Source organism: Panthera onca, chromosome A2 (genome assembly GCF_046562875.1).
Source record: "Panthera onca isolate mPanOnc1 chromosome A2, mPanOnc1 haplotype 2, whole genome shotgun sequence".
NCBI lineage: Eukaryota > Metazoa > Chordata > Mammalia > Carnivora > Felidae > Panthera > Panthera onca.
Window position 1 is genome coordinate 118,712,250 of NC_138340.1, and position 24,405 is coordinate 118,736,654.

Sequence of the window (24,405 nt, forward strand, 5' to 3'; positions counted from 1 at the left end):
ATTTTTCACGTTTACAGATTGTTTTTTTTTTTTTTTTCAGTTTGGCCGGATGTTACAAACCTAAATCAGTCTTTTCAAAAGCTGGATCCTCTCTGGTATTATTGCATCATTACCGTTTTTATAAAGGAATTATATTTCCCTTTCAAATAAAAAAAAATTTTCTATGTACGCCAATACACTATTGAACAAAAGGCCCAAGAAACCTTCTGAACAATCAGGGTACAGAATTTCTTTAATATAAATACGAACGGATGGGGATAAATAATATTTAAAACTTAGATTATTCAATGCTTGCAAAAAAAATATAAATAAATCTGACTGTTCACCAGCATACACACACGGAAAGACGTACACTTAGTCGTCCTTGCACAGGGAGCCCCTGTTTCAAAGCGCCTTTGATTTTTTTCTCGCTCTTTACAAGAAGTGCAATTTAAAAAAAATCTAAAAGTTAAAAAAAAAAAAGTAATTGCTTCCCCTCGGGAGCCATAATGTACGAACAAATTCACATTGAAGAACTCGGCTAGAAAATTTGTTCATATACCCTGTTTCTGATCAAAGAGTAGAGAAAGTAAAGGGTGCAGGGCCAGCGGCCGAGCGAGGGGGTAGGAGGAGATAAACATCGCTACTGATACTGACAGCCATTCCAGCAACCAAGATTGCTACGTCACATAAACTATAAAAACGCGTTACCAAAGAAAACAAAACGAGGAGGAGGGGAAGGTAGAAGGGGCGGAGAACAGAAAAGAGAGGACAGGAAGAATCTTAAAACAAAACAAAACAGGGAAACGACGAAGAAAGGTGGGGGCGGGGGGGGGGGGACTCTCCTGGCGCGCAGCCCCGAGCCCACCATCACAGGTGGGTGAGCTTGGGGGCTTCCTGAATTCTTCCCTGAGAAGGATGGTGGGCGGTAAGGTCCGTGTAGGTGGGGTGCGGCTCCCCTGGCCCGGGCCCGTGATGGTGGCCGCTGCCCAGTGGCCCAGCACCCCCGTAGTCCATGGCTGCCGAGGCGGCGTGGGGGAGGTGAGTTAGGCCAAAGAGGGCAGGCCCAGAGTTGCTCATGGGCTCCACATAGCTGCCCCCCACGAAGACGGGGCTTCCCTGTAAGTGTGGGGTCCCATAGCTGCCGTTGCCCTGCAGGCCATGAGCGTGCGGGTCATAGTCGGGTGTGCCCCCTGCCCCTGCCGCGGTGTAGCGCTTCTGTGGGGGCGGTGGGGGCGCGCAGCTTGGCAGGGGTGCGGGGTAGGAGGCGGGGGGCAGCCCATAGGCACCCTGGGGAGGCTTGGAGAAAGGCGGGGGCGACTGGGGCTCGTATGGGACGCTGTTGACCAGCGAATGCATAGAGTTCAGATAGCCGCCCGCGCCGGGGGGCACGGGGCTACGACTTGGGGACTGGCCCCCTGATGACGTCAGCATGCCCTTGCCCTTCTGATCCTTCTTGTACTTCATGCGGCGATTCTGGAACCAGATCTTGATCTGGCGCTCTGTGAGGTTCAGCAGGTTGGCCATCTCTACCCGGCGCGGCCGGCACAGGTAGCGGTTGAAGTGGAATTCCTTCTCCAGCTCCACCAGCTGCGCGCTCGTGTAGGCGGTGCGCGCCCGTTTGGACGACGCCTGCCCAGGCGGACTCTTGTCGCCAGCGCAGCTCTCCCCTGCGAGGACAGAGGAGAGAGGAAGAGTGGCGTCAGGGGCTGCCCGAGGCCCCGCCTAGCCCCTGAACCCGCCAGGCCCCTCCTCACTCCAGGGCCCAAGATCCCTCGGTCTGTCAGGGCCCAGAAAGGGGGAGGAGGAACTAGGTGCTGTCCTCTGTCCTGGAGGGGAAATAGTGCCAGCAGCTGGGTAGCTAGCCCCTCATTCAGTTAAGGTGCAAATCACAGGCTTCCCTAAGGGCAAGAGATAGGAAAGCAGAACCCCCAGTTTGCCTTCCTGATCTGTATTTCCTTCCTGGAGCTATTCACTTTCTGAACCATGTAGTCATTCAGGCCTATCAGACTACAAGCTCCCTATGGGCAGGTCTCCCATCTTCATTCCCTTCACAGTAACTGGGATGTGGGGCACCTATTATACACTCAATAAACCTTTCTCTCTTTCACTGTCTGATGGAAGGATTGCACAGTTGCCTCAACTGGCCACTTATTTGGTCTACCCAGTGGAGACAGGTGGAGTGGAAGCCCCAATCTGGAAGGCCTTCTGTGCCCAAAGGAAGAGATCACATTGAAAGTACCAATTTCTGGTGGGGAGGCCCAGGCCCCTGGCGGGGTCCCTTTAAAGCGTTCTTCATGTTATCAAGCTGCCTCCCCAATTTAATCCACTAATCTTGTACCCTCCTATCCTCCCCTTCGCCCTACCCCCACCTTGGTTCTGCAGGGTCCCAGATGCTCAGGCTCAGAGCAGAGTACTCGGAACTGGAGAAGGCAGGGGGAAAGGTAACCAAGATGCTGGGAAGCCTAAGACCCAGGCCCTGTCCTCTAGTCTAGTTTCTGGTAGGCCCAAGTGGTTCCTATTAGCATGACAAATCCAAATCCCCACCCGCAGGAGATCCCTGGCTGCCTTCATTGTACTAAATCTGAGTAGGGCCTTCCCAGAGGTAAGGCAGCCACTCCATCTACTGGAGCAAAAATTAAAAATAGGCTCTGTTTATAGGCAAAGCATTGATTCTGACTTGGATGGTGACTAGGCCTGCTTTTATTCTACCACATTTCAGTGTGGGATGGATGTCACTGTTCCACTAGAAAGGAGTTATGCTAAAAAGAGAGTGTGGAGCTCAGGTTTGCTATGCCCAAAGGTCCTAACTCCTAGAGTGTAACAAGAAGGGGTTCCAAACTCACTAGGCCCCACTTGCTCTTGAGGAAGTCAAGAGAGACTCTCATCAGGTCTGTCTGGGGGTTTCCTGGACACAGAGTCCTGTCACCCCCCTAGTTGAAGGAGAAGGAGCTGTTAGTTCTTGAAAATGTTCCAGCGCTCCCAGACTGTGACTGGAGGTAGCTTGGGGGGCCGGGAGCCAGGCCAGGGGACCCCTCCTCTAGAAGGTACGGCTTTACCTGAGCTGGAGCCGCTGGTTTTCTGCTTTGTGTTTTGCCGAGACTCTTTCATCCAGGGGAAGATTTGTTTGGCCACGGTGGGTGAGTTGAGTAGGGGACTCTTGGCTGCGCTGGCAGGCGTGGGGTTGCTGCTGGCATTCTGAGGTGGGGAAACTGAAGAGGGGGGCGGGGGCGCGGCAGGAGCGGGTGCTGGGGGCTGTGGCGGGGGTTGAGGCTGCTGTGGAGCAGGGGGCGCGGCCTGGGGGGGCGGCGGGGCCAGGGGGGGCTCGCCGAGGCCTGGGGGTTGGCTGGGTGGGCCACTCAGGGTGCGCAGACACGCCTCGCTCAGCTCGTGCGCCTTGGGGTGGCCCCCGGCGCTGGCGGGCGACTGGAGTGAACAGGCAGGTCGGTGGTACTCGCCATCAGTGCCCAGTGCCGAGGACGCCGGATACGGCTGCTGATTGGCATTATAAGCGAACCCGTTGGCTGCCTGGTAGGGGTAGCCACCGTAGATCGCCGAACTGTCGTAGTAGGTCGCTTTTTGCATCGCGTTGTCTCACAATCTTGATCGCACACTCTGACAGGGGCTTGACACCCTTGAGGGCGCACATTGGCACGCCCCCGCGGTCACGTGATACTCCGCCGCCAATGGCTGCCCCGCGCAGACCTGGGGGGCGAGAATCGCAGCGCGGTGAGGGCTCCGCGCAAATCCATCTTACTCTCAATAGCTAAGTGACATGAAAGCCATAAAAGAAAAAGTGGTCAGCAATATTTAGCAGCACGACTTGGCCCCGGGCGCAGAGAGCCGCGCTATAAAAAGCCGCTGGAATTTACTGGCAGCTACAAATATTTGCTTAACTTGCGTCTGGAGTTAGGGGGTTTTCCGGGGAGAGAGGAGGAGAGTAAGTGAGGGCTGGAAGCCGGGACTCCAGAACCGGAGTCCTAAAGAAGAAAGGTTGATGGGCTAGAAAGGAACAGGGCTGGGATTCTTCTTTTCCAGGAGAGAAGAAACTTGGGGTGTCCCTTCGTCTCTGCTCTTTGGCCTTGTCCAGCGAGCCCTGCGACTCCTTCCCTCTCAGGATCATGGGGAAGGGGGCAAGGAGGCAAAGGAGAGCTTAGGTTGCCAATTTGTTCTCCAATCCTCGCTTTAGGACTAATATTTGGCAAAAGAGCCCTGATGCGGGGTGACTTCCCATCGAGCCCCTTCTTGGATCTTTCAGCACCCAAGACAGGTATGCACAAAACATTTTCAGGCAATTGCCCTACTACCCCGCTGGATTTCAAAAGCTGAGCTTGTTGGGCAGTTAATCTACCCTTGGGCAGGGGATATGACCTACCTCCTCCAAATGAGCCCCTTGTAGCCAAGAAGGGAAGAGAAAAAACTTTGGAGGGGACATCCTGCGTGGAAAAGGACCAACAACAACACTTGCTCCAGCAAGTCAAACTCAAATCCTGGACAGTTCTTTACTCCTTTCCTCTCCCTATTTCTCAGGCTTGACCCAGCAAGCCACTCCCACCTCTTCTCCCCTGTTACAGAAGGTCCCCAGACCCTCCTGCCTTGGATTTTCTGAGGTGCTGTTATTCAGGATAACTATCAAATTCTACCTGTTAAAACATGATGGATTAGAGAAAAAAACAACCCACCAGGAACCTGAAAAACCAGCGTTCATCTCCATGACCACGGCTTGAACTCTCCCTCCAACTTAACGATAATAGGTTCTGTCTTAGAAACTGCTATGTAATTTGATGTATGGGGGTCATTTGGCTCCGGACGAGGGATGGAAGCACAAGCCATAAAATCCTGCCAGAGTGCCCTGATCTTTGTGTGCTCTTGTTGTTGATGTTTGTTACTTGGCCTATTTACCTGCTTCAGAAACACCAAGTAAAGGTCAAGACTGGAAATCTTAAAAGCAACTGAAAGCCTTCTCAACCCCTTATTAAAAATATATTATTTAGAAAGCAGTTTGCAGAAGTGAAATCTGTTTTATTTTTGTTTTCAACGTGCATGGTCAATCTCTCGTTCTCAGCTGAGAAAAGTTCTACGTGAGTTAATATGCATACACACACACACACACACACACACACACACACACACTCAGAATGTTAGTGTGACCATTTAAGAAAAAATACAATGACAAATTCAAGAAGAAAATGGTTTAGTTCATGCCCCAACTATGTATATTTGAGTCCTGGAGTCATTCAAGTTCTCTAGGAATAGCAGACACTTTGTTAACTAGAAAAAGCCATCCACAAGCAGATGACTACAATTTTGTTTTTAATAATGGGCTCCTTTGGATTTCATTATTAAACCAACAATCTGACCAACATATGGAAAACAAGCACAATTAATTTTCCAGAACCTCAATTAAAAATTACAGCTTCCCTTATTCGAAGTTAGTGTGCGTGATCCTGAGCCCTGGAGTATTGTTTCTATTTTGGAAGCTACAGATACTATGATCAAAAATTTAAAAAGGATAAAATAAATTTTAAAACTGAATAGTAATTGAATGTCTCAGTTTCCTGCTCTTTCATTGAAAATAGTTCTATTACATTTGGCAGTGTTACTGTCTGCCATTATAAATTTTTAAGATACCAGGCTTGTGTAAAATAAAATGTCAGGTTAAGAAAATTACTCCAGACACCTGAACAGCAAGATATTAGATAAAACAAAATAAAGGTGATTTTGAATGTGCAACATTTCAAGTGACTTTTCAATCCATTATCACAAGCTACACTGGCCTGCTGCTTACTTAAGCCTTTTCATCAAGTTGATCATTGTCTTGTAAATAACAAAAATACCATTAAAAACCAAAGAGCACACAACAACCCCCATAAACTAAAAATATGAATTCACCTTGGAGATCCCACCAGAGTCCTTCCTATTGTTTGAGGTCAGCAGACAACCACCTTGGGACCCACACAGTTCTCCCCTCCCACCCCACCCCAGCCCCCAAAGTTTGCAATCCAGTAAAGAAGTTGGAGATCTGCCAGTCAGGAAACTTGCTTTGCACCCCCTCAAGCAAGGGCTGGGGGTGGGAGGAGATTCCTCCTAAAAGATCTGTTTCTGGACAATAACCCCCAGGTGCAAGAGCTGAAAGAGAGTTGAGGAGGCTAAATTGAGTGCAGAAAGCAAGCCCTATTGTCTTTCTGGAAGATCTGCCCAAATTCAACCTCCTTCCTTCAGACACCGCTCCCTCTTTCCACTCCCGCCCCTTCCTCAGCCTGCCCTCACCCCGAGTTTAAGCGGGAATATCGGGTAAGAGCCCCCTCGTCCCCTTGCCCACCCCTCCCTCCCCAACCCAGAAAAGTTGGGGCTGGGCTAGGGGAGAGGGAAGAGGTGGGGGCGGGGATGGGAAAGCGGCCTGAACTCGAAGTGTAAGGGTATCAGTCACTGCCGGGAAGGAAGCTCCGGCTTGTGAACTCTTCTTGAACCGAGATTTAAGTCTGCAGCCATAAATCACCGAGACGTAAACTCCGCCATTCAGCGCGGAGAGCGGCCGGTTGTGGCCCTGCTTACCTTAACTTCTGATGAGCGCCGCAAGCTCAGGCTCGGGCTCGGGCTTGGGCTCGGGCTCGGGCTCCGGCCCCCGGCCCGGCTTAGCGGCCCGGCCGGGTCCCCTAGGCGCGGGATGGGCACCGACCCTCAGCATCAGCCGAGACGGCTGGCGGGAGGGAGACCCCGAGGCCCGGACGCCGCGGCGCAGAGCGTGGCCGCCTTGCTGCTCCGGCACGGCTCGCCCAGGGCGGACTGGGGCGGCTTGGACCCCCCCCCCTCCCACCCACCCACCCCTCCCCCACACCCCCGCCCCCTGCCCTTCCCGAGGGCAGCAGCCGTGGCCCGGAGATAAGCGCTAGCGCGGCGCAGGGCTCTGCCTGGGCTAGTGGCACCGACTTGGGTATGTTTCTTATGAATATTACACGCGGAGCAGCGTCTGGCTGGGGGGTGCGGTGGGGGGTACTGGGGGCGGGCGGGAGGGGAGGCCGAGGCGGCTGGGGAAGCGCGGGGCGGCGTGGGGGATGGGGCTGAGGCGAGGGGAGGGACAGGAGCGAGAGGGGGAGCTCCGCGGCGGCGGGAGGAGGGCAGCCTCCCCCCAACCCCCAACGCCCTCCCTCTCCTCGCTTCTAGGCGTCACTAAAGTCCAGGAAAATTATGCTAATGAGGACAAACGGCTCTCACAAAGGGGCTCTCTTGCCGGGCTCTATTTCTTGGGAATCCATTTGAGAAACCATGTAACTCTCTGCCCTGAACACTTCCAGTTGGGGTGCAAGGAGAAAGAGAACCATAAGGAGAGTCCCCCAGACTTTGAGCACTTTACCAAATCTTCCACCCCCAACCTGAGAACCTCAAAGGCAATCCTTGGGGGACAGGGATAGGGCCTCCCTTCTCAAGAGACCTCCCCAAGAGCCAACTGGGCTGTCTTTCATTATATTTTTAGGCAGAAACTCTTAAAATCCTGGCAGCCAAGAGGGAAGTAACCTGGGGGAAATGGACACAAGTCCAGGCAGTGAAGTGGGATGCACTGGGCTCAGGTACGTACTAGGGTGCCTAGAAACCCGGGTCTCCAGCTTTTCTATGCCTACTTCATAGTACAGACGGGCAGCTCACTCACAGGAAAAGACAGATAAAACTCTGACCCCAACACAAACCGACATCTATAATGTTTTCTTCTCTAATTAGTGGTATGCAGGGACACTAAGCAAAGGAAAGGCCTGGGTGTGCCCCGCAATACTGCCACAACTTTAAGGAGGATGGTCTTTCTCTCTTCTAATGCCTCCCTCCACTCTCCAGCGAACTCTGCAAGGGTATGTGTGTGGCAAAAAGAGAAATGGAGCTTTCATGCAATTCCAAGGTGTCAACGGCCAGTCCTTCTCAAAGGAAGGTGTTAAAAATATAAGTAGTATGTTTAAACTGTCAGGGAGCCAAAGTGTCACCTTAAAGCAAAAACAAAGCCAAGGGAAAAGGGAGAAATCAAAAAGCACTCCTGGCCAGGGTGGCCTCATGCATACCAATGGTTTTTGTCATTTATGGCTGGGCAAGATTTATGACTCGGCGCCCCAAAGCTGTAAACAGAGCACAAAACAGCAAACACTTGCTCCTTATGGCATATTGCGGCAGCGCAACTTAAAAGGGGGAGCCGGGCGGCGTAGGAGGTGAGAGCCGCCGCAAAAATCGCTCCGCTGCATTTTCTCTTCAAACTGGCCTGGTCGGATGTGGCATTTGAAGAAAGAAGGCGTGGGTCAATAATCAACCCGCACTTTCTCCTCCAAACTGCTGACACGACTCTCACCGCCTTCTCAGCTAAGCCAGCTGCAGGGAAGGGCAGCTTTCCGTGAGAACCTGCCAGGGGAGGGGACCGCCTGGGCCAAGAGGGCCGAGGGTTCCGAGGTGAGGGCTGGGGCATCTGGGGCGCATACCTTTTCACCCGCACCAAGACTGTGCCGGGCAAAATGCTGGGACTGGACTTGAAGAGCCATGGGAGTTGAGGGAGAGCTGGAGTGGGAGCTTGGGACAGGGTCTCTGCTGGATGGTCCCAGACTAGATGGCTTCTGGGCAGATGGCTGCAGTGGGCACAAATCTGGCTCTGACCTCAAGACTGGTCTCACACCCTGGCATGCAGACCTCCGGGTTTGGGCCTCTCTGCTGAAATCCACAGGACTGGCTTTTAGAGTAAGGCAGGCGATGTGATTAAAGGTAATAATTTATGATTGCTGAAGGTTCTGTGTTACTGTTTTTTAAGAGAAAAATACCGCCTGCCGATTTTCACTGCCAGAAATTGCCCACTGCTGCGGCTGCGGTGTCTTTTCTAGGCAAATCCCGCAGCCATTCACCCTGCTCAGCCAAAACCACTGAGGTTATCTTTGTGGAAAGGACCCCTTCGCTCCCCCAAACCCCCCTCCTCAGTCCCTGTGCTCCCTTATGTCTTGCCCACCAGGACTAGAAGAAAACATTTTCCCAGCGCTAGAAAAATATCTGAAATAGCGAAGGTGTGCTTGTGCCTCTCTACCCTTTGCAGGGGCCTCCTTGAGAACAGGTCTGCGGGTTGGGGTGGGGGGCGCTGGGGTCCCTGCAAGGCTGTCTATAAGCCAGGGAGGAAGGTAAGGCACAAGAGGCACTGAAATCTGGGAATGGAGAGGAAAATTAATGAGGAAATACGCTTGCCTGTGAGGGTGAGGCTGGCATTTTGAGGGTAAAAGGGGACTAGCCTGTTTTTTATAGCTGTAGTTTAGCTATTATGGAGTGGCTTTAGCTCCTTGCATGAAGGAAAAACCAACTGGTGCTCTATAAACTGGACTACTGGTTTCTTTTCACTGTGCACACTTTTATACAGAACCAGTTTGAGAGTCCATCCCTAGATATTTATTCCGCTGGCTGGCACTGAAGTGACAATAAAAAGATGCCTTTAACAAACCTCTATTCCCTCTCTCATTCTTTCTAGCGAAACTATATTATTTATGAGTCTTTAACTGGGTCAAAAATGCGCCAGAACTGGGTCATAAATCATATGAAATGCTGACAAGTAATTGAACAGCAATTAAAGCTTACATTTTATTTCCAAGGGGTGTTTTAGGGCACTTGAAACCGCCTCAGTTAAACACGGTTAGCGCCCGAGGACGGCAGCGGGGGAGGGTAGAAGCAGCGTTTCCCTTCTGGGGATGTAAATCCCTCTCAAGTAGGGGAAACCTGATTTGATTTTTTTTTTTTCAAGTACAGAAAGAAATAAGATTTTTTTTTGTTTAAGTCACGGAGAAAATCTGATTCCCGACTCCTTGTAGACACCCCTTTCCTCCACCCCAAGATCTCCAAGAGCAGAGAAAAGTGAAGTTTCCTTCACCGTTTCAGGGAGTTTTCATCCTTCCCAGGAGTGCTGGGTCTCCAAAGTGCAATTAGCACAGGCTTTCCCAGTAATTTGCAAGCATGGTTTATCTCTCATCTGCTTCTATCCTGGCTACAGCACTGTTTCTGGGGTCTGAAGCCGGAGAAATGTCTGCCTCTGCTTCCTGCGGACTCTGCCTCGAATTCTCTCTAGCCCAGGGTGCACCAGCCAGTCCTTAAAACTCTGCAAGCCAGCTGGGTGCATTACAATGGGGCATACAGGCCATGCACATTATGAAGCCCAAACCCAGTTCTGGCTCCCGAAATTTAGACTAACAGAGCTTCTGGGCGTCGGGCACGCTTACCCCTACCCTAAGCCTCTCCTAGATCTGAACTGTCTTCACCCCTACCCGGGTAGAGTACTGGGGAAACAATGGCGCGTCCTCCGTCCTCCGGGTCTTGCACCTTCGGTCCCGCGCGTGGGAAAGCGCGTCCTCCAACCAACCCAGCACTGAACAAAGTGGCCTGAAGCATCATCAATAAAATGGCAGCGCGTCTGCACACTCATTGATTTCCCTCTCCCAGCTGCTCTGGCTGCCTAGGTCAGCCCTACCTCTCCATCCCTGGCCGCCAGCAAACGCGGCCAAGCCGGGAGAGATTCCCCTTCCCATCCACCCAGCCCCCACCCCCTCCAGGCCGTCTCGCCGAGCAAGCGCCGCGCGGGCCACCTCGGCCAGAGCCGCTGCTTCGGGACCCTCCCTCCGCCTGCGGCTCAGCTCCTGGGACTCAAGCCCCGCTGCAGTGGACAAAGCCGCCAGAGCGCTGGAGGCCACCGGGCTCACCTCGCAGCCCCCAAGCGCCCTTTCCTTTACATCCCCCTACACTTTCCAGAGAATTAAACTCAGTCTGAGGTGCTACTGGAGATCTTTCAGATGGTTTCGGTTCTATGAGAGAAACAAAGGAAGAGAGGGGCTGAGGGTCCTGTCGGTGAACCAGGGTCTCCTCGCCTGACCTTTGTCTCTCACAGCCGTAACTCACTCTAAATATGAACAATCGGCGGAAATACCTTAAAATAAATTCCATCCTCCTGGTGTGGCCTCGAGTCCCATCGGCTAGCTCGCCCAGAACCGCTCCATGAGCGCTGAAAACTGCAACCCGCTAGGAGAGCGCTCTCCGGAGAAGGGGAAGGAGAAGGAGGAGGTGGGTGCGTGGGGGTGGGGGGGAAAAGCTCTCGCTCTGTAGAGAATCTAGAAAACGTAATCACAGGCGAAGCCCGCCCGGGTCTCCGCTCCAAATGCCACAATAATGCGCTGTATTATGTGCTCACGTGGTCATACGTCAACTTAAATCCTTTTATTTGAAATAGGAAATCACTGAAGGGACTAGGTTTCCAAGCAGAACATTCGGCTTTGGGGGAGGGGAAGTGGGGAACCTTGCCCAGCAGTGGGGAAGAGTTTCATCTAGGGCAGTAGGACGCTGGGGGCACCCCCCCCCCCAACATGTGCCACACTGGGCCACTTATCTCCACTTATATTTCTTTACAAATGATCCAAACAGCAATGCTGTCCCCATTCTTAGAGTCCATGTAACTTTCTGTACAGTCTTCCACATGCAGACAAGCTGAAGCCTGCACACCCAAGCACACCAGTCTCCTCTGGCCTGCTAGCCAGTACGTCAAAAGGCAAGGCCCGGGCCCTGTTTCCAGAAGAAAACCCAGTAATGACTGGCTTAGTCAGTGGACTCCCCCATGGCCTGCCATTGTATGGAGTTTGCTACCACCCACGCCAAAAGGCCCCAAATTACCTGACAAAAGGCTAAGTTGATTTTGTTCAATGGGAGCCCTCTAGGGAAGAGGTGCTTGCCTCTAGAGTGGTGGGTCAGGATTTTGCAAAATCTGGAGGGACTCAGTGCCCTGGCTAAACCTACACTTGCGTACTTCCTCAGTGCACAGCTGAGCGATACATGAAATTATAGGCTTCTAACAATGGAAAATGTAAGGGGAAATGATCTAATTGACTCTGTAAGAGAAAAACTATACATACAACCAATCTTTGCTGGCATCCCTTGAATTAACCTACAAGGTAACCTGGGACCCTTTTGCAGATGGGTCTGTCCACCCTCCCCTAAGACAAATCTGTCCACCAGCAGAAAATGAACAGGACCAACTCTGCTCTGGAGCAACCGAGCTGAACCAACCCCTGCCCCCCCCCCCCCACCCTGCCCTGCTTCTACTCCTGACTTCTGCTTGGTGACACTGTCTACTGATTGTAACACTTCACCCTCTCAGGACCTGCCTTAAAAGTTTCTCTTTTCACGTCTTAGTTTCTGAACTTCTTAGTTTCTGAAGTGATGGGCTCCTGGTGCCTTATTCTTTTCTTTCTTTAGAGTGGGTCTTCAGCTGGCTAGGCCTCTCTAAGAGTGAGGACTCACTTATAGCAGCTACAGGATTCCTCCTCCTCCTCTCCTGCCCTGCAGGGGCCTAGTGAGAATGTAAGGCCCTCAGTAAGGGGGCCTGGTCACGGGGGTGTCCAAATCAGAAGGGCAATAAAAGAGGAGGAGACCTAATCCTTTGGAAGTGAGCCCTGGCCTACGCTGGTGGCAGTATTCCAACAAAGTTCTGTCTGTGGTAGAGCTGGGAGAGAACCTCTCTGTGAACTGACCCAACTCTGACCTAAGCCACAAGCTGGAAAGTGAGAACCCAAAGTGCAAACCTACTTCTCTCAGGTATGGGGTGTGGGGGATAGAACCAAAGGCTGGTTTCCCAAAAAGCACTCTGCAGTCCCCCAAGGACTCACACAACTAACACATTGTCCTCTGCTCCCCTTATGCAGTCCCCCCACCCTGCCTGTGCCAAATATTTCACACCGAACTCTCCAGGTAGCCTAGAAAGGACCTGGAAGTATTGCCAAATTGCTGGCAAACTCCCATCTCCCCCAACCAAAGTTTCTGCAGAGACTTCAACTCAAAGATGAGAAGGGGCCCCCTTCAGAACTCTCAGAACAGTCTGGAGCAAATCGTAACTCCGAGGCCATAAGTCAATGAGAGAAGTATTTGGTACTGCTTCAGAGAAATGCCTTAACGCCAGGAAGGCCCAGCGGCATCTCGGCTCTAGCCAGGAGCCTCCATTGCCGCTATTAACAGCCCAGTTAATGCTCCAACTGCTGTTTAACAATTAACATTAACGACTTGGGTTGGAATGGGGTGATTTGGTGGGATGTGGAGGAAAAAATCTGAGGAAGTCAAAAGAAATTTAACTTTTGAGGTGAAAATGGCTTTCCTAAGAGAGACCTTGGTCTCGGCAGGCCACCAGGGAACCAGCAGCTGAGAGTCCTCCCTCACCACTCTGAAATCCACTCTCCTTGAACAAGGCTATGGACCTTTTAAAGTTCATTTCCAGAGAACGAGAATAGAGATACTCAAGTATCGAAGCCCAGCCGGGAAAATCTAGCTGCCAGTCCCCTTCCACTCCAGCCCCCAACCTGGCCAGGGCTGGGGACACATGCCCTGAATCCATTTCGCCAGAGCCAAAAGTTGTCTTGGAAGGAGCAGGTGAGCATGGATACAGGGCTTTAGTCAATATTTGCAAGGCTGTTGGCAGATTAGATATATCTGTATCCAAACACTGCAATCTGATTTCTCTGTCAAAAATACACTTAACATTTTTCTCCCTTTAGTTAGTTCTAGTGGTTTTTCTTAGTGTCTGGTAAGGCCTGCTTAGCCCACTTTTGTCTGTGTGTGCGTGTGTGTGTGTGTGTGTGTGTGTGTGTGTGTAGGTTATATATCATTATTTAACATGAGATATTTCCTGTGGGTGCAACTACAGTACAAATGGGCTCCAAGTTCTCTGGACACATATGGATGTGTATATCATTTTATACACATGGTCTCCAATTCCTGTGACTATGTACACATGCAGTGATTCTGTTGTGTGCAGAGATTCAAATCATATGTACACAGTGAGTTGCAAATTCCTAAAATACTCAACCTATACTTGATATAAATAGACATACAGGAGCTGAGAAAGTAACCCAGGTTTACTATTCCCCTGTTTACGTTCTATCTGATAAGATAATAATTGTATCCAGAACAACATATCAGCCTTACAGCATCACTGAATAGCATGTTGCACTTAATTAACAACCTGATATCTATTTGAGGAGCAAATTTTAGGGAAGACTGAGGCCCGCGGAATAGAAAACAAAAACTCAGAAAACTTTTTAAAATAAATAACTCCTGAAAGAACAAAGCAAACCCATTCCCTCATACCAAGCTTCTGAAAGCTATTCCAACAGCCCCTCCCCCAAACAGGCACAAAATTTATGGATCTTTTACAAGGTAATAAACCACAGTAATTACCTCCCTGCATCCCAAACTAAGAGAACAAATTAAGCCAGAACTTGGAAAGAATTTTAAAGAGTCTTCCCTTGTTTCCAGTAGGAAAAGAAAAGCAGAGACCTGGGAAACGCGTGCTTTTCCCGTAGGAAAAAGAGCAGTTCCGCCCACCTAAAGGAACGGAGAAGACCCGCTGCCTGCGACGGTCTACACATTCGAAAGGCAGCAACCTCCCTCATGCCGCGGAAAGGCAAAAGGATAGGAGAAACTGCAAGGCGGCGAGACAAGTTTCCTCAACGCAGATCTGTGACTGACGACCATTCCCGAACTCACAGTCTCCGCGGGCGCCGCAAACAGTCGACAGGGAGCGCGGCCCACGCAGCGGCCGCCGCACCCGTGGCCTCTACTTGCTTCTGCCCTGCTGCTCCGTGTAGGGGTTTGTTTGGAGCTCGCTCGAAGAAACAAACACGCTCCTCTGACACCCCCGGCCGCCCCCGCACGCACATCTTTGGTCTCTGCAGCCGCCCCGCCTGCACAGTGCCGGCCGTTTTTCGGGGCGGACTCTTTGTCTGCCTGAAACCCCGCATTCCCCGGGCGTGCAGCTCAAGAGAACCCAGCTCCAAAACGTCTCCGAGGTTAAATATTGACCAGAACCTCCTTCAAGGGGCTGCAGCTGCCTGGACGAGGAAACTCCTTCCAAAGGCCCGTGCAAAGCCCGGAGGAGTGAAGAGTTGGCGCAGCGCTTACCTCGAAAGATGTTTAAGACTGAACCAGTGATTGTCTCCAACTCCGGGCACTCAGGGAATCGCCTTTTCCGGTGTCCTGGCGCTCTGCGGACAAATAAACAGCAGAGAGTAAACGGTGGCTGCGAAGGAAGGGAGCTGGAGAACCGGAGTTGGAAGTGCGGCCCTGCGCGGGCGCCAGGGTGGCCCCCGGGGTGACGCGGACACGGAGGAGTCGCCAGGGCACTCGTCCATGAGGCGCACTCGTTGCTCGAAAGGGTCCAGTCTAAGAATGGCCTGCAGATGATGATTTATTTTTGTAAAATAAATACATACTCCATCTCCGCACCCACATTCTCCTCTTTCTTTCTTTTTACGGGGGCTGGGATGGGGGAAGGGGGTAGGGAGAAGAAAATGGATTAGGCGGAGGAAGATGGGAAGGTGGAAGAAGCTTTGCCGTTGGTGCCAGCTCTGCTCCAAGAGCTCCTCACGCACCTCAACTTGGGGAATGTGAATGCACGCTTTATTTTCTTTCGCTAACAAAGGGAAGCCCTGTCTGGGAGCATTCAATCACAGACTCTCTTGAAACCTCACTAATAGTGCTCATTTCTGTTTGACTCGAAATTAGACCCCGGCGCAGTCTTTGGGCTGGGGGGCAGTCTTGAGAGGTTTTGTCTTCTGGTTTATTCAAGCCCTGGGTGCCTCACTTCTCGGTCCCAGTGGGCTGGCGGGACCACCGCAGCGCCCAGTCCCTGAGAGTAGGCCAACTGCGGCTGGTTGGAAATAGGGGAAGACTAGGAAGGATGCAGACATCTGACAATACCCGATCTGGGGGCCCTAACCAGCCTTGCCTTGCACAGCAGTCCCAAGCCAACCGATGCCCTAATTCTGCTGCCAACTTGTCTCTCAAGGTATCTGCAACCCTCTCTTGCTCTCTAAGTAGCAAATGGTCAGCCAACTTTCCGGAGATGGAGAGAAGACACTGGGGAAGGTGGAGAAGAATCATCCCCAATGCTGAACCCTGGCTAGGTTCTCCACTGCCTGGGACTCTGCTGGGCCGGTTGCTTCCACAAACCTACTCTCCACTACCCCTTCACCCCCGGCCCGGTAGCCTCCCCACATGCCAGCCTGCCCCCAACCAGCCCTGGATGCCTGATTCCCAGTCCATGCAGTCCTGTTGATGGCCTGAGAGACCACCAAATAGCTGACAAGCCCCCTGACCCTCAGGCTTCAGGGCCCCCTAGCACACTGAACAAATGGTGGAAAACCAGCAACTAGTTGCCCTCTGCCACCCTCTCGACCTGTAGCCCTCACCCTCCATCAGGCCCTTGGGACTCAGAATCCACGCTGGGCCCCTTTCTCTTATTCAAATTCGCCCTCTATGTCCCCACAGGGAGTGTCTCCGGCCTTGGGGCTCCTGGAGGGACCCTGAGCGTGGTGGGGCTTAGCTACCCTGCACAATGCCACTCAACTTCGCCCCAGAAAGAACCGCTATGCCGCCATCCGCCACCCCTCCCCACCAACGACGCTTAGGAGTATTGTAATTATTATGGTTATTATTGTTGTTGCTATTTCCTTATCCCCAAGTCAAATATTCATGGCTGCCGTTCCCCATAAATCGTTCAGACTAATGAGTCACAAAGAGATGTTGCCCAGGTCTCTTTCCCCCTGCAATGGCCGCCGCCGCCGCCACCGCCGCCGTGGCCTCTCTCTCGGCGTTTTTGGCGCTCGCTTGCTCCCTCGCTCGCCCGGCGCGGGTGATTTATGAACACCGGGAAAATTGAACAAAGCCGCGCGCCGGTCCTGTGGTATCTCTGCAGCCTTCCCCCGTGTGAACCAGAACATTATCAACTGTCTGCGCATCCGTCCCACTTCATCACTAAAGCCGGGATGTGACCGCAGAAAACCCAGCCCAAACTCACGTTTCCCCGGACGCGGCGCGCTCCCCGGACTTGCAGAAACCCTGAAGAAAAAGCCCCCAAACCCGGCGTGGGCCCGCCAGCTCCGGTCCTCCCCGCCGAAGGGCTCTCTCTCCAAACCTCCTGAAGGAGTTAAAAGCCTTTGGAGATAAATCTGAGGGTGTGTGTTTTTAAAAATCAAATAGGAAGTTGGGGTCTCACTTCTGAGAGATTCATTCCTAGTGCGGCCCTGACGACTCCGATCCATTCCTGACGATCCGCATTAATTATTTAATGAGTCACGTGACCTCAAAAGATTACAATTTCAATATCTCCCTCGAACTGGCGCTACACCTTTATCTGCTGCAACGACGGTCCTTGTTTGGCTTTTTTAGTCCCCAGGCCTCCAGAACGCAGACACTCCTTGCTCCTTGCTCAACTCCAGGGCAAGCGACTGCCATGGAAATCCCAGGGACAGCATAGAATTAGTCATTCTGGAACTATGAGCATTGTGGACAGTGGGGTGCCCACCGCTCTCCCAGGCACCCAAGCATCTGTCCCCTCCTGGGACCAGAGGTCAGCCCACCTGTGTCAGTGCCCTGGCTAAGGCGCTTTGGTGACCTAATCTCCTGGGGCCGCTTTGATGGCGCTTCAGGTGAGAACCCACCCTACCTCCCTGGACGCCTCAGCACACCTGTGGCCATCCTTGTCAAGTGTAAGCCCAGAGGCAGGTCCATTCCAGGCAGAATAGGCTTGCCCAGAGGAAAGATGCCTGTGCACTTACCCCTCTCCAAGGTGAGACCAAAGGCTCTATTCAACCTGCACATTCATTAACAGGAACATGGGGAACATTCAACTGCCTTAGTTTCCTCTACTGTAAACTGAGAAGATTGAACCAAAATGGCCTCCAAATCTCTTTCACCTCGGACATTCTTTGAAACAAGGATCTCTTGTAGCCCCAGAAATCAAGCCCAGAGACAGGGGAGCTGGCCTGAGTGGGTGGCAGGAGTTACTCCATGAGTGTGGGGCCTTGAGAAGTGATACCAGAATTCCGAGAGAGAAGTTTCAGACTAGAATGTTTCATTAACAGCCCCAGCACCCTCCCTGATTCCAACAAGAAGTGAGAACCTACATTCTTTCCTCCTCCTATTTTTCCTAGCCCTTAGCCTTTGGTAGAGGAAGCAGAGTTCTTCTTGGGCCCCTGGGGTATAATATAGAAGAGGGGCAATAGGAACAGCCCTTGGGAAGGCTGAGTCTATGTTCTTCAATACAGGGCTGCCGGCTAGGCTAGGGATGCAAGCCAAAGGAGTGCAAAGAACAGCCTACTCCCTGCACAGAACCCACCCATTCAGACAGGAAGCCCCCCCACCCCACTCTCTGTTTGCTACACTGATTCTTTGGGTGTCTTTTTTCCCTTTCATTCTAAAGAGTCCTAGATCAGTTTCTATGTTGCAACTGCTGGAGAGAAGGCAGTGGTGAGACGAGCAGCCCAGTTTGGAAGCTTAGAAGATCAGGGGGACAGAGTAGAGACGGAGATACCCACCCCTCTGGGGAAGAAGCTGAGAGGTGAGGGGGGGGGCAGAATGTGGGCACCCTCAAAGAGCTGGGTATAAAGTCAGAGATTCTGTGCAGAGGGCCCACTCCCCATATATCTAGGTAATCTTCCCAGGAGCCCCATCCTGGGTATTAAGTACTCTACTATGCCTGTCACAGTTGAATTCCCGCTGTAATAAAACACCGGGTATATCGTACATTTCAGCAAAACTAGGAAAGAGAGCCTGCAAAGTGCCATTTTTCTTCAGGGGGGAGAGTGTTAAGTACTTAATTCAAACTGTGACCATTAAAGTGTCTCCCATCCGATTTAAGTTGATTTCAGATGTTGACAAAACTTTTATCTCCAGAGTCATGCACAGCTTGGCTCTGTGACTAAAGCAAAAGAGTGTGTGTTAGAGGGAAGGAGGGGGAAAGAGAAAAAGAAGAGGGCAGCATGTGTAAGGGTCATTTTGGTAGGAGAATTATAGAGCTTACACAAAATACTGTCTTTAAAGGTCAAGGGTTTGAGGGGCCACTAGGGTTCGCGTAAAAAAAAAAAAAAACAATTAATGAGATAGAAAATTTGTCCTCTGGGTGAACTCTTATGGTTGCCCTAGCAAAGGGAAGACAATGCATGATTTTAAAGCACAAAGTGGGATTTTTCTAAGCTGTTATAACAAGCTCCCTTAAAGACCAAATCTAAAACAGGAAAAACACTAAAGAAATGACACAATCCTTTGGGTCATTTTGGATCATTTTGGCTTTGTAACACTTACCAATACCTTAATAATTAAGACAGCTTAGACAAAAATGCCATTTTGTCCTGGTATATTAGAAAAACAATCTGTCCATCCTTTCTCTTCCTTTCCTGGACAGACTATAAGAGTAAGTGAAAGAAAGTTATCCCCTTTATCCCCACACAGCTGCCTCCTGTATGAAGCTGGAATGAATGCCTCTATACCCCTCCTTCCCTACAAAGGAGAAATATAAGAATTTACCTTAAATGATGATAATCTGCCATTTGAGGTTTTGCAGCTTGACACTCAGTTTCCACCAAGAGTCTAGGCATTTTTTGAGCAGACAGCCGAGATGCTGCGTCTTTGCCCGAGACCATATTATTTGCAAGAAGATCCCTCGCTTCTCCACAGACTTTTCCCAGAGAATGCCTTTCAGAATTGCTGTTGAATTACAAAGAAGTATTTATTGTATGAGGTGATTAATGATTCCTGGGAAAATTGCTATTTTCAGCGTGATTTAATTTCGTTTTACAAGTGCGTGTAGTAGGGGGAGGGTTAATAAGTTTCAGCAGCAGTTGCAGTGTCCCCAGAAATCCCTGGCACCCGTTCACACCATATAAAACGTACTTCACGCCAGGTTTGGCCTGACTTGGGAAGGCATGCATTTGTTTGCTCCTGAATTTTCTTGGGGAGAGGTGGAGGCCCTTCAGAGACTGGTGTCCATCACTCTCCTCTCAGATATGGTTTGTTCATAGGTAAAGAACTGATCACCCTTGCCTCTATCACACACAGGGCGGCAGCGGCATGAGGAGGAACAGCACTGCCCGCTGGCTGAGGGTTTGCCATTGACGGAAAAATGTGCTTAAAATTCCTCTGATATTCCAAAGGTAGGTGAGCGCCCCCTCCCATCTCTGCTAAAATTATAACGCGAACCTAACATTGCACTCATATAAGGCCAGGTGACAGTTATATTCTAGGGGTGGCATGTGTTGGTTTTCTGCATCTTGTTGTAGAATACTCCTTCAGTGACAACCAAGTCTAAATCCTCTTTACTGATTTTGTAAATCAGCACATAAACACTATGGTTATAGAGACAGCCCTGGGTTTTGATTTTCAGCCTTTGAATCTAGATCTTTAGGTTGGGCAGAAAGATCCAGGAGCATTTAAGAAAAGTGACCCTCGCTCAGAGTTGAGCTTTCTTCCAGCACTGAATACTCCCAGGTCTGCCTTGCTTGGGGTATATTTTGAGGGTGGCATTATGCTTTTTCTTTCCTCAGAAGAAACTTTGGAGGGTTTATTGGGAAAATTCAGTTTATTTTGAAAGCTCTGGCTTCAGAAGGAAAGAGGTAAAGAAAGAAAGACAAAAACCCCGAAGCTGTAGTGAAGTGAACCTTAAAGACAGCCAAGAAACAAAAAAGCAATCTCAATTCTTTGCATAAACTATTTTTTTTTATCTCCAGGGAAACAGGCAGATTAAGTGTGAAGGTGCAATAAATACCAAAGGGACCACTTCTTTCCAAGTGTGCTCAGAGTTCAGCCTGTAGAACAGCTGCAGAAACTCCTGGGCCCGAAGCACTGCGTGGTTTCACCTTTCATTGCAGGGAAGGACACGTTTCTATGCCTTACAGAGACTTGAAGCCTGAAAGCCTGGCCAAGTTTGGGAAGAAGAGGAGCCCTCTCAGGGCTCAAGAGCCTTCCTGCTCTTTGGAACTTTTCCCACCGTGGGTCAAACTTGACAAGAGTTCAGCTCAAGTTGAATACACTCACACAAATTATGTGAGCAGTCAAAATCCAAGTGAACATAACTTGAGCCATCTACAAGATTTTTACACACAAGGGCAGACATCTCCATCCAGAGAACCTTTTTTTTTTTAATTAAAAGTAGGAAACATACAAATGTGTCTTAGAACTTTTAATGGTTTTTAAAACAGAGTTTATTCTTAGCACATGGCTTTTTATATAGCCACACCACAATTTGTACAGTTGCACACGGGTCGAAATGCACTCCCCTCTCCCCCGAGATTGTGCCTCAGAATAAGACAACAATATCTCTACAACAATATTTTAAATAAATGCAAGGAAAGGAAACTAACATGTGTCACATCTACCATCAAGGTCTATACATTTTGAGAATTAAATAATCTTGTGAGGTCCACAATGTCTACTCGTTTATTCAGTTCAATACAAGCTTGTATGAGCTGCCTTAATGTGGAAGGGGGAGGTAGGGAAGGTGGGGGAAAGGATCTGTTTCCTTCTGCTTGCAACAAACATACATGTTTACGTCCCCCAGTCAGCGTGGGCTATCCAGCTGACATTAGCCATCTCAAAAGTATTGATTGCCAAGTGGTGCTCCTCAGGTACCCAATCCTGGCGGCCTTATTCAGGCCAGCCAGCATCCTGGCTATTGTCTGCTCTTAGCTGGCAACCAGCACACACTCTTTTGGGGAGAATGTCTTCTTTTTTATTATCCTTTTCGCCAAGCTGGGTTTTGTTTTGGGGTCTGTTATAGTCCAGACAGGTAGGAGTATGGGGAAAGGGGCAGAAGAGAGGAGAAAAACAGGTGGGGGGATGAAACTGGTCTAGATCTCTGAAGGTTATATGGAGGAGGGAATGGGTGTTGAGGCGCCCTGGTGGGGGTGAGGATGCAGGTGCGGGCTCTGAGTTTGTGCTTTCCCTGGCGGGCCTGCTGAGGCCGAGGCCGAGTTGGAGGATCGCATCTTAGTGTTGGGCAATTTGTGATCTTTCTTCCACTTCATCCTCCGGTTCTGAAACCAGATCTTGACCTGGCGCTCGGACAAGCAGAGCGTGTGGGCGATCTCGATGCGGCGCCGCCGGGTCAGGTAGCGGTTAAAGTGGAACTCCTTCTCCAGCTCCAAGACCTGCTGTCGGGTGTATGCGGTTCGAGAGCGCTTGGGCTCCCCTCCGTTATAACTGGGGTTGACTGAAAGCCCATAACCCCGAAGGAGAATGCCAAGGAGGAGGGAGTGGAAGAGAGGGAAAGGAGGAGGAGAGAGAAGGTGGGGTGGGGAAGAGCAATTGGACATCATCATTATATAATAACCTGACACCAAGTTCACGCAAGATACATAAAACGGCAAAGAAAATGTTTCACAGGCTATTGACAACGGGAAACACCCGAGAGCCATAAAGAATGGTGCTGGGCATTGGGGCTGAAGAAAAGCTTCAAAGACACATGGCCTGAAGCCTCTGCCAGGGCAATTAAATTTATGGGGGCTATAATTACTGCCCTAACAGTTTGGCGTCTCGTAAATCTCTCGATAAAGGGACCCCGGGTACAAAAGGGTTCTCACGTTAGGATCAGGCGGCTGGCTGGCGCGCACACACCCACATCCCACTGTAGCTTGGGCCAGATGGGGGCTCCCCTCCAGAGGCGCCCTTTCCCTCGGCCTCTCCCCCTGACCCTCACCGCGACCCCCGAACCCCGACCCGGCCCCAGCCCACCCTCCCGCGCCTCCCCAGCGGCGCCACATACCGGCGCTGACATGGATCTTCTTCATCCAGGGGTACACCACGGGCTCCTTGCCTTTCAGGCCCGGCGGGCTCTTGTCGGCCAGGAGCAGCGGGCACGCGGGGGCGCTGCCCCCTGCCGGGACGCCCGGGGTGGCGGGAGCCGCCTCGCAACGCCGCGGGGGTGCCGGGGGCGCCGCGCGGTGCTGCGGGGGAGGTGGCGGCGGCGGCGGGGGCTGCCGCCCGGGCGGCAGGACGTGGCTCGCGTGCAGGCCGTGCGCAGGACCCTTGGCTCGCGTCGGGGGCTGCTCGGGCTGCGGCTGCCGCCCGGGGCTGGCGCCACCGCGGTAGCCATAGGGGTAGGCGGCTTCGGCGGCACCGTGCGCGGGGTAGAGCGCGGCAGCGGGGTAGGAGGGTTCGCGGGCGGCCCGTGGTGCGTAGTAGGTGGCGGGGGGCTCGCGGCTGTTGCCTGCGTGGGGGAGCTGGGGCTGCTGCGCCGGCAGGTGCTGGGCCGCGGGCGCTGGGGGCTGCTGGTAGCTGGGGCCCCCGCCTGGGCCGCCGTCTCCGCCGCCCGGGCCGCTGTGCTGCGCGTACTCCTCAAAGGGAGGGAACTTGGGCTCGATGTAGTTGGAGTTTATCAAAAACGAGCTCATGGTCATTAATTTGTGAAGTGCAAAAATACTAATTTTTCTCGCGTTGTCGTTTTTCTGGGCTCGCCGAGGCCCCTCCCCCTCCTGCCTCGCTTCCCATCCCCCCTTTCCTCAGCTCCCTTCCCCTCCCCCGCTGTCAAGCGCCCACCCCTCCCCTCCCCTCCCCCTCCCGCCGCCGCCAACGCCACCAAAGTTCGCGCCGCTCCTCCCCCCCTCCCGCGCGCACGCGCGCGCGCGCTCGCCTCGGCCCCACGCGCGCCCCGCCTAGTACCCCCACGTGACCCGCCCCCGCCAATGGGCGCGCCGCGCGCGCGGACCCGGATCAGGAAGCGCGCGGGCGAGTGATGGATGCTGCTGTCCGGCCCCGGGCGGAGGGAGGGAGCTGGAGCTTTGGTCCCCCCCAGCCCCCCAACTTTGGGTCCTGCTGGCAATTCGGGCCCTGCCAGGGCTTCTGGTCCTCTCGGACGCCCAAGTCGGGCCCTTTTCGTGCCCTACTCCTGGTCTAGGCCTCGGGGCAGCCGAGTGGCCGCGGCCCATCGCTGACCTCGGGCCCAGCCTAGCCTGTCCTGGCGTCTTCTAGGGTTCGAGGCCGGCGGAGGGAAGGAATGGCGTAAGGACCAAGGAGATACCCTGATTTTAACCGTGGCCCCGGATTAAAACGAATAAGGCCAACAGATCCATATTTTCACCAGCTGATCCCCTTCCCCACAACGTGCTCGCCGAGTCCGCCCGAGATCCCCTGCTTTGAGAAGCCCGGCAGGAGCCGCAAAGGGTGGGTGGGTGAACAGCTGGGAGAAATCGGCCAGAGGAGCAAGGCCATTGCAATGTAACCGGGTGGGCGTTTTTCATTTTTCCTTCCTTTTAGAGACAATCTGCTTGAATTTTTAGCTAAGAAAAATCAAAACCTTTCTGATAGCATCTCATTTTGATGGAGGTGTCGGTATGAGACTTAAACATGCTTGCATTTAGTAGGTGCGGCCGTGAGAGAGAAGATAGCCAAAGGGTGGGAATAGATAGCGACGCCTCCACAAAATCGAGCTTGGAAACCAGCAACTTCCTATTTCAGAACAATCCCCAAACAAAAACAAGCTAGGGACAGAATAGGTACCGTGCCCAGTCTGATCGCTGACGGGTCTTTCCCCCCCCGCTAAGAATTTTAGATTTTATCTTTTGGACGCTGCTTTCTAAGGCTGTATCTGAGGCTAAAGTTACACCTACAGGACAGTCTATAATT

The 24,405-nt window shown here is 51.9% G+C and overlaps 2 protein-coding genes across 5 annotated transcripts; both read right to left on the minus strand.

Moving 5' to 3' along the window:
- Positions 1-214: 214 nt before the first annotated feature.
- On the minus strand, positions 215-15,021 carry HOXA3 (homeobox A3). 3 transcript variants are annotated; one of them, XM_078441136.2, is made up of 3 exons: positions 14,911-15,021; positions 3,039-3,684; positions 215-1,649 (listed from the first exon to the last, which is right to left on the minus strand). In XM_078441136.2, exons 2-3 carry the CDS (start codon positions 3,562-3,564, stop codon positions 850-852), a joined length of 1,326 nt encoding a protein of 441 aa, XP_078297262.1. In that variant the 5' UTR covers positions 3,565-3,684; positions 14,911-15,021; the 3' UTR covers positions 215-849. The 3 variants fall into 3 exon arrangements, with proteins under 3 accessions (XP_078297262.1, XP_060488751.1, XP_060488750.1); XM_060632768.3 differs by lacking the exon at positions 14,911-15,021 and adding an exon at positions 10,898-12,032; XM_060632767.3 differs by lacking the exon at positions 14,911-15,021 and adding an exon at positions 6,535-6,808.
- Positions 14,911-23,297, minus strand: HOXA4 (homeobox A4). Of its 2 annotated transcripts, XM_060632774.3 has the most exons (3): positions 22,547-23,297; positions 19,315-19,494; positions 14,911-14,993 (listed from the first exon to the last, which is right to left on the minus strand). In XM_060632774.3, exons 1-2 carry the CDS (start codon positions 23,178-23,180, stop codon positions 19,316-19,318), a joined length of 813 nt encoding a protein of 270 aa, XP_060488757.1. In that variant the 5' UTR covers positions 23,181-23,297; the 3' UTR covers positions 14,911-14,993; position 19,315. The 2 variants fall into 2 exon arrangements, with proteins under 2 accessions (XP_060488757.1, XP_060488756.1); XM_060632773.3 differs by lacking the exons at positions 14,911-14,993; positions 19,315-19,494 and adding an exon at positions 20,221-21,994 and having other exon boundaries at positions 22,547-23,295.
- Positions 23,298-24,405: the final 1,108 nt, after the last annotated feature.

What these genes read in the sequence shown, in the direction of transcription:
- HOXA3 (XM_078441136.2), bottom strand. Translation starts at nt 3,564, where the DNA reads ATGCAAAAAGCGACCTACTACGACAGTTCGGCGATCTACGGTGGCTAC. An exon ending in AACCAGCGGCTCCAGCTCAG is followed by an intron (nt 1,650 to 3,038) that starts GTAAAGCCGTAC and finishes CTGTCCTCGCAG; the next exon opens with GGGAGAGCTGCGCTGGCGAC.
- HOXA4 (XM_060632773.3), bottom strand. Translation starts at nt 23,180, where the DNA reads ATGACCATGAGCTCGTTTTTGATAAACTCCAACTACATCGAGCCCAAG. An exon ending in GAAGATCCATGTCAGCGCCG is followed by an intron (nt 21,995 to 22,546) that starts GTATGTGGCGCC and finishes ATGGGCTTTCAG; the next exon opens with TCAACCCCAGTTATAACGGA.